This window comes from Mustelus asterias, chromosome 14 (genome assembly GCF_964213995.1).
Source record: "Mustelus asterias chromosome 14, sMusAst1.hap1.1, whole genome shotgun sequence".
Classification (NCBI taxonomy): Eukaryota; Metazoa; Chordata; class Chondrichthyes; order Carcharhiniformes; family Triakidae; genus Mustelus; species Mustelus asterias.
In genome coordinates, this window is record NC_135814.1 from 12543739 (window position 1) to 12553528 (window position 9790).

Here is a 9790-nt window from a genome sequence, read left to right on the forward strand (position 1 = left end):
ACTGTAGCAAAACTTTAACTCCTTTATATTCTAGTCCTCTCGTGTCATGAGGGCCAACCTTCCATCAGCCTCTGTGATCATTTTTAAAGTTCATTTATTATTGTCACAAGTAGGCTTACATTCACACTGTAATGAAGTTACTGTGAAAATCCCCTTGTCGCTACACTCTGGCGCCTGTTCAGGTACACTGAAGGAAGAATTTAGCATGGCCAATGCACCTAACCAGCACGTCTTTCAGACTGTGGAAGGAAACCGGAGCACCCAAAGGAAATCCACGCAGACGCGGGGAGACCATGCAGATTCCACATAGACAGTGACCCAAGCCGAGAATCGAACCTTGGTCCCTGGCACTATGAGGCAGCAGTGCTAACCACTGTGCCACTGTGCCGCCCTGACTTTTGTGTACCTGACTACTAATGATCTTTGTAAATGCTGCATCAGGTGATGAAGGAGCAGCATTCCGAAAGCTCATGATTCCAAATAAACCTGTTGGACTTTAACCTGGTGTTGTGAGACTTCTTTCTGTGCCCACCCCAGTCCAACGCCGGCATCTCCACATCGTAATGAATGGCGGAGCAGGTTCAAAGGGTTAAATGGCCTACTCCTGCTTTTGGCTTCTATATTTATAGATTTCTATGAGCAAATGGGTTTATAATTTCTTGGATCCTCTCTCTTAAATAATGGATTTCCATTCGCAATTTTCTCAACTAAAGAGGTAATTCCTAAATCGAGGGAGGTGAGCACAATTATGTCTAAAGCACTTGCAATTTCTTCACCCGCTTTCATTAAAATCCTGGGCTGGAAACCATCAGAATTTCCATTTTGGGCACAGACTGCATCTGACTTGCACCCATTTTGAGAAGCACTATGTTTTCAACTTTCTATTCAAAGCTAATCGCATATTGCCGAACGCAAAATTTGTCACAAACCACTGCAATTGGACGGCATTTTGGAAGCGTAATTGCTTTTTCGAAGAAATGTTGCTCAAATAATGTTTATCCCAGACATCTTTATCAGCTGTACCTGGTTGCAATTCCATTAATGTAACTGATAATGAATTTATCACAAATAAAGTATTTTTAATCCGAGTGTCAACTTGTGAGTAACCTGTAAATGACTTTGAAACGTTGTACAAAGTCTCGTTATATTGTGGCACTGAGTTTCTTCATAAATTAAGAAAAAGACATTCAAAAGGTTTTTAATAGGTTGAATGTGAGATAGTTCAATCTGAAGTGAGGGAGTTAAATCTGAACACAATGGGCCGAATTTTACCATTCCGCCCGCCACGGCAATCATAGCGGGTGGGACATGGACCATGCAAAGGTCGTTTGACCTTGGGTGGGATTGTCCGGCCTTTTTTGCAGTCTGTTTTCTTGTTTTTTTGGTAGTTTGCATTAAATTGTGAGTGGGACTTTACGGCCTTGCTCATCCTGAAACCTTAAAATCCCGCCTGAGGTCAAGTGACCTTCCCACTGTCCACCCCTCGCCCGCTCTGATTCCCGTGGCGGGCGGGACGGGTTTAACTCCAGCCAGAAAATCCCACCCAATAAATTATAAAAGAAATTATGAGGGGCAAATTGGCTGAGGTAGATTGGGAAAATACATTGAAAACTGCGATGGTACATAAGTCAATGGTTGAAATTATTACATATTTTACAGATAATATACATTCTTTCAAGGCATACAAACCCAAAAAGGAAGGTCAATTAACTGTGGCTAATGGGAAATTAAGGATTGTGTAAGATTAAAAGAAAAGTCTTATAAAGTTGCCAGAAATAGTAGACCTAAGAACTGGGAGCATTTTAGAATACAGCCAAGGAGGACTAAGGACCTGGTAAAGAAAGGAAAGATATCAGCTGGAATTTACCACCTCGCCCGCCATGGGAATTGGAGCAGGGGAAAGGTGGACAATGGGAATATCCGTTGACCTCGGGCGGGATTTTACGGTTTCGGAATGAGTGAGGCCATAAAATCCCACCCACAATGTGAATGTAAACTAGCAAAAAGACATGAAAACAGACTGCAAAAGCTTCTGTAGGTACTTAAAAAGGAAATATTTGGCTGAGACAATGTGGGTCCATTGCAGGCAGAGACAGGAGCATTTAGAATTTGGAATAGAGTAATTTGTGGAGAAGCTCAGTGATTACTTTGTGTCTGTTTTCACCGAGGAAGACACAAGAAATCTCCCAGAAATGGGAGATCCAAGGAGCTAGGGAAAACGAGGAATTTAAGGAAATTAAGTTGAGTAAGAAGGTCGTATTTGAAAAATTAATGTGACTGAAGGTTGATAACTCCCAGGAACCCGATATTCTATATCCCAGAGTTTTAAAAGAGGTAACTATGGGGACAGTAGGTGCATTGGTGATCGTCTTCCAAAATTCTGCAGATTCTGAAACAGTTCCTACTGATTGGAAGGTAGCAAATGTCAGCTCACTATTTGAAGTTTAAAGTTTATTTATTAGTGTCACAAGTGGCTTACATTAACACTGCAATGAAGTTACTCTGAAAATCCCCTTGTCGCCACACTCCAGCACCTTTTCAGGTACAATGAGGGAGAATTTAGCACGGCCATTGCACCTAACCAGCACATCTTTCAGACTGTCGAGGAAACCCAGACAGACATGGGAAGAATGTGCAGACTCTGCACAGATGGTGACCCAAGCAGGGAATCGGACCTGGATCTCTGGCACTGAGAGGCAGCACTGTTAACCACTGTGCCACCGTGCCACTTCATATAGGTTTTAACGGTACAGTAATAACATTTTTTAGATCAGAAATTCCAGAGTGTATGTCTGAAGTGTACAAAGAATTTGTGGTCAATGGTGCAATGAAATATAAAGCTACACCAAAAGAACAAGTTTGTCTGAGAATGAGACCCATCCATGCACAAAAATGGAAATTTGGATATGAAATATCAGATCATGAAAACACAGTTCCAGGACAGAGGCAAGTCCACAATTTTTTCTGCTTTTCAGTATTGGAAATTCAATGGCACTAGGAGTGAAGGTAGGAAGAGAGAAAGCAGGGAATGATAGCCTGTTAGCTTTACATCAGTGGTAGGGAAAATGCTAGAATATTTTCTAATGGACATGATAAATGGACACTTGGATAATAATGATTGATTGAGCTTGGTCAACATGGAATTATGAATGGGAAATTATGTTGATGAACTTGCTTGGAGTTTTTTGAGAATGTTATTAACAGAATTGATAAAGGGGGAGTCCATGGGTGTTATATTTTCAGAAGGCTTTTGATAAAGTTCCCCAGAGGAGGTTGGTTAGCAAAATTAAAGCTCATGGGATAGGAGGTAATATCCTGGCATGGATTCAGGATCAGCTAACAGGCAGAATGCAAAGAGTAGGAATAAATGGGTTGCATTGTCAGGTTGTGAATAGTGGGGCATGGCAACTATCAATGGGCCCCAGATGTTCACAATATATATCAATGATTGGGTGCGGAGGCCAAATGTAATATTTTCAAAGTCCACAGCTGACACAAAGCTAGCTGGGAATGTGTGCTTTGAGTAAAATGCAAAGCAGCTTCAAAACAATTTGGGCAGAATCAGTGGGCGGGATTTTTCTTGAACAAGACCAGAAATTCCCACCCGAGGTCAACTGACATTTTGGTTGTCCGCCCTTGCTCCGACTCCGTGGCGGGCGGGACGGGATGGTAGAATTCCGGCGATTGAGTGAGCAAGAACGTAGCAGATGGAATATAATGTTGAAAAGTGTGAGATTATCCAATTTGAGAGGAGGAACAGATGCACAGAGTATAAGTCATATGGTAAGAGATTAGAAAGTGTAGATGTACAAAGGGAACTGGGTGTCCTCATCAATAAGTCACTGAAAGCTAACATGCAGACTCAGCAAGCAGTTAGGAAGCCTAATGGTTTGTTAGCTTTTATTGCAAGGGGATTTGAGTACAGGAGTCATTGTTCAATTGCATAGGACCTTGGTTTGATTGCACGTGGAGTACTGTGTGCAGTTTTAGTCCCCTTAGCTGAGGAAGAGTATTATTGTCAACAACAAAGGTTGACCAGGCTTGTTCCCGGGATGGCGGGACTGTCCAATGATTGGGGAAACTGGGCCTGCCTTCTCTCGAGTTTTGAAGAATGAGAGGTGATCTCATTGAAATGTACAAAACATTTAAAGGGATAGCTAGGATGCACCATAGATGTTTCCCCTGTTTGGGGAGTCTAAAACCAGGGGGCACAATTTCAAAATAAAGGGGAAATCATTTAGAACCAAGATGATGAAAAATCTATTTACTTAGAGGGTTGTGAATCTTTAGAATTCTTTACCCCAGAGGACAATGGAAGTTCGTCATTGAGTATGTTTAAAACAGGTATTGACAGATTTCTGAATACAAATGACATTAAGGGGTTTGGCAATAATGTGGGAAAAAGCCCTCTCAGGATCTTATATGTCCGAATAAGGTCACCCCTCACTCTTCGAAACTCCTAGGGATACAGACCCAGACTATTTCGCCCTTCTTGATAGGACAATCCTCTCATCCCATGAATTAGTCTCTTGAATCGCCTTTGGACTGCCTTTAATGTTCCTATGTCCTTTTTTAGGGAAGGGGACCAAAACTGAAAGCAGTATTCCAGGTGAGGCCTCACCAACACCCTCCACAATTGTGACAAAACCTTCCTATTTTAAAACTCCAACTCCTTTGCAATAAAGGCCAAAATGCTGTTTGCCTTCTTAACTACTTGTTAGACCTGCTTGCTAGGTTTTTGTGATTCATGCACTAGAACATCTGGATTCCTCTGTACTTCATTCACCTGCAATCTCTCTCCATTTAGATAATAATCTGCTTTTTCATTCCTCCTACCAAAGTGCATGACCTCACTTTCCCACATTAAACTCCATTTGCCAGGTTTTCACCCAGTCGCCCAATCTATCTATATCCTCTTGCAGAATTACAATATTCTCATCACAGCCTGCCCTTCCATCTATCTTCATATCATTGGCAAATTTAGAAACTTTACATTCTGTTTCTTCCTTCAAGTCATGAATGTAAATAGTGAACAACTGCAGGCCAAGAATTGATCCCTGTGTTACTCCACTAGTTACATCTTTCTACTCTGAAAATGACCCATTTATTCCAACGCTCTGCTTTCCATCTGACAGCCAGTTTTCAATCCATGCTAACAAACTTCCTCCAATTCCATGGGCTTTTACTTTATGCGCCAGCCTCTTACACAGCACCTTGTCAAATGCCTTTTGGAAATCTAAATACACTACATCTACAGGTTCCCCTCTATCTACTCTCTCTGTTACATCCAAACAAATTCGAATAAATTTGTCAAACATGAGTTACCTTTCACAAAACCCATGTTGATGAGGTTTGATTATATTCAGCTTTCCTAATTGATTAGCAATTTCCTCTTTGATTATTGCCTCCAGCCTCTTAATCATAAAATCATAGAACCATCGAAACCCTGCAGTACAGAAGGAGGCCATTTGGCCCATCGAGTCTGTACCGACCACATCCCACCCAGGCCCTATCCCCCTAACACCACACATTTACCCTGTCAATCCCCCTGACACTAGGATCAATTTAGCACGGCCAATGAACCTAACCAACATATCTTCGGGCTTTGGGAGGAAACCGGAGCACCCGGAGGAAACCCACGTAGACACGGAGATTGTGCAAACTCCACAAAGACAGTCACCCGAGGCCGGAATTGAATCATCAGGGTCCCTGGAGCTGTGAGGCTTCTGTGCTAACCACTGTGCCACTGGGCTGCCCTCAAATTCTCTTGCCAAGCATAGACATAAAACTAACTGGCCTATAGTTCCCTGCCTTATACCTTTCTCCCTTTTTGAACAAGGGAGTCACATTGGCTATTTTCCAATCTTCTGTTATCTTCCCGGAATTGAGCGCGTTATGAAAAATTTCAACCAATGGGTCCATTATCTCTGCAGCCATTTCCATTAAAACCCTAGCATGCAGTTCATCGGGTCCTGGCGACTTGTCCACCTTCAGCCGCCGCCCCCCCCCCCCCCCCCCCTCCCCTTTGAATTTCTCGCTCTCCCCACTCGACCCAACTGGCTCAGAAAGCAATCCTGTGCGACTTTCATTGGTTCTGACTTTGCTCCTGTATTTCCATCTGCGTATTCCCCATCTTAAACTGCATTGATTGAAGTCACTCTCTGCTGCATTATTGACTGCACATATGGCACCCATGGCAAGGCAAACAAGTAGCGCTCTTCATTTGCTTTTCTAATGAGATCTAGCTTAAATCCCTGGAATGAAACAGCCTGACTTAGATAAATGTCAGCATGCTTATGGTAATTATGGAAAACAAATAACTGGTCAGCCCCAACACCAGAATTGACAATTCTAACTCCGCTGACTCATGACTTGATTTTGTGCTTTTGGTGAAAATAAAGACGTGTTTGACAGGGATCAAGAAATATTGCGTCAAACTTGTCGAAAGATAAATAAATGTAAAAGACTGCATTGTAATTATGTATTTACACACGCTCTTGATTCCCCAGTTTCTCAAGAGGGGTTACCAGCAGGATCACGAGATTTGCTATTCTCCTTGAAAGTTTTTTTTTACACCGTGTGACAAACGCGGCCTTTGCAGCATCAATCAGTGGCCACACTTGGCATTGGACTATCCACTCTTGAAGTAGAGCACAATAGCGATTATTATTTAAATTGCAGCATCTCTCATTAAACAAACAAGAGCGCTAAAGAATGACTGACAGGTGAATTATATAACCTCGCAAAATTGCCTCAGGAGGGAAAAGGAGATGAACAACTAACTCGCTTAAACAGATGACATTTAAATGAATGCTAATAACCAATGTCCCTTCCAAATTCTTTGTATTGTGTACATACAGCCTCTTCATTCAAATGCAGGGCATTCAAAGATATGGGGCAAGTGCTGGAAAATGGGATTGGCGCAGGCTTTAGGGGTAGTTGTCGGTGCAGGCTTGATGGGCCGAAGGGTCTTTTCTGCCCTGTATGACTCTATGGGAGGAAGTTTTCCATCCCGTCCCACCACAGGAACCGTAGCAGATGGGGGGGGGGGGGGGGGGGGGGGGGGGAGGAGGGTGGCGGGGGGGGGGGGGGGGAGGGGGGGGGGAGGAGGGTGGCGGGGGGGGCGGGGAGGGTGGCAGGGGGGGTTACCTTGGGCGGGATTTTCCAGTTCAGGGGTGGGCGCGGCGGTAAAATCCTGCCCAATGACTCGATGGGCGCAATCTTACCAGCTGTTCACGCCACATTCCTGCTGCAGCGAGGTCGGAGAATTTGGTGGCCAGCCAAATCTTCGCTGAAGTTAAAGTTTTATTTATTAGTCACAAGTAGGCCTACATTAACACTGCAATGAAGTTGATGTGAGAATCCTCTAGTTGCTACACTCTGGCACCTGTTTGTGTAACTGAGGGGGAATTTATCATGGCCAATCCACCTAACCTGCACGTCTTTGGACTGTGGGAGGAAACCGGAGCACCCGGAGGAAACTCACGCAGACACGGGGAGAACATGCAGACTCCACACAGACAGTGGCCCAAGCTGGGAATCGAACCCAGGTCCCTAGTGCTGTGAGGCAGCAGTGCTAACCACTGTGCCACCGTGCCGCCCAGTGCAGCGGGAGAGGAATATCGCACCGGCGTGAACGGTGACAAGATTCTGGCCTATTACTATAATACAGGAAAAGCCTGTCTCCTGGCAATGGAGGTAGAATCTTGACTTGGAATCGTTCCTGACTCCCAATTCCTTTGGTAATGGCTCCTGAGAAGCAGCTTGGGGATCTATTACTATTTTGAAGATTCTATATCAGTGCAAGTTGTTGTAGGAGTTGGGAGTCACGTGAAGCACAAGCTGATATTCTGTAAAATGAATAATTACCGCTGCACATCTTAACCTGCATTGCATCTCATGGGTGAAATTCAGCTCTGCAATTTTGTGTAGCACTGTGACTTCTGTAGAGCTTTGCGAATCAGCAGATTATGCCAGGTTTGAAGTCCTGCCCCCTGCTGCTTTTGTATCACTGCTGTACAAAGTCTGGACGTCCTCATTAAAAGAGGCAGCTGAGGAACAAGGTTAGCAACCCTCAGCCAAGCGAATCAAACATAGACAGTCCGACACCCACTGCTTCTCTGCTCAAGAAATCAAATTATCCAACGATTAATTCCATTAATTAATTAAGCAACGTAAATATCGCAACACGTGGCAATCCATTACTTAATATTGAATTATCAAAAAAAGTCTTTGGAGATAATGGGATTAAATGAAATCTTAATAATCAGAACATAATGTATGTCATGTCAGCACATTGGAACCGCCTGAATCATTCACCTCCATTTCCAACAAATTCGACAAGGCTTGTCTAGCTGAGACTTGCTTCAAAACTTTCACTCACATCTCTTCAGAAAACTGCCTGTCTGTCTTAACAATGCATGTTGGAGATGTTTTGGAGGACAGAGCTATGTAGAGCATTTAAATTGGTTGGAATTATGATAGGTAAGCATAATTATAGCTCAGCAGGACAGCGAAATATGTACACTCACTGAAAAGTAGACAGCGCAGACATCCTTATCAACTTTAACCCCTTCTTGCTTTATTTTGAAGAACAATGCAGTTATTAATTTACTTTTGCAATATTTGGATTTTCAAGCCTTCCAAAGTCCAACCGACTGCATGGGCGGCATGATGGCACAATGGTTAGCATTGTTGCCTCACAGCGCCGGAGCCCGGATTCGATTCCGACTTTGGGTGACTGTCTGTGTGGAGTTTGCACATTCTCCCTGTATCTGCATGGGTTTCCTCCGGGTGCTCCGGTTGCCTCCCACGGTCCAAAGCTGTGTTGGTTAGGTGCATTGGCCATGCTAAATTGCCCATTAGTGTCCCAAGTTGTGTAGGTTAGATGGATGAGCCATGATAAATGTGTGGAGTAATGGGGACAGGGCCTGAATAAGATACAATGTCAGAGAGTCGGAGAAGACTTGATGGGCCGAATGGCCTCTTCTGCACTGGAGGGATTCCAAACATGTGCGGGTTAGGTTTATTGGCCATGCTAAACTACCCCTTTAGTGTCAGGGGCTTAGCAGGGTAAATGTGTGGTATTCCAGGGATAGGGCCTGACTGGAATTGTTGTCGGTGCAGCTTGATGGGCCAAAAGACCTCCTTCTGCACTGTAGGGTTTCTATGATTCGATGAACGAACTCTCACTGGACTCTTACATTCACATGAGTTACTATTCCTGGGTGGAATTCTCCCCTCTGGGACCGAGGCCCATGGTGGGGGTAGGGTTGGGGAGTGTTTTCCACTACAGAGGTCGATGGGAAACCAGGCCTTATCTTCTGGACCCAACCTCATTAATTATCCCTGGGGGAGTTGACCACCATATTCCATCCTATTGATATTTAAAAGGCGCTCAACATCACTGATACACAACTGAAATAAAAAGATGGGCAGCTTGAAGAAAGGTGATAGACCTCCAGGAACACTCTGATGCTGAAGATTGGACCTCCACAGTGACACAGAAGCTGGAAGATCTATCTGATAGACGCTGCCCCCACCCACTGCCATGCTGTTCCAGAGTCCAGGGTTGCTGCCAGTCTGCATCCCAAACTCTGGAGGGGCCACACGCATTCTTCAGGTAAGTCCAGCTCCTGCAATGTCACGTTGTCCCAGACATGTTCTGGATCAAGTGTTTTCCCGTTGTTGTTGCGGACAATCCTCTGCATCCCATTAACGGGATGCAAATCAGTTTCATTCCGGCCACCAACTGTTTTCCTGATCCACCCTGGTGGGCACCAGTGGATGA

The 9790-nt window shown here is 44.2% G+C and overlaps 1 protein-coding gene across 1 annotated transcript in view; it reads right to left on the bottom strand.

Moving 5' to 3' along the window:
• The window catches only part of LOC144504123 (contactin-associated protein-like 5), a 922207-nt gene that overhangs the window by 321539 nt on the left and 590878 nt on the right, over positions 1 to 9790 (bottom strand). The window contains exon 13 of the mRNA XM_078229299.1: positions 9612 to 9769. Within this exon, the coding sequence (XP_078085425.1) occupies positions 9612 to 9769 (158 nt within the window). The remainder of the gene's footprint in view (positions 1 to 9611; positions 9770 to 9790) is intronic.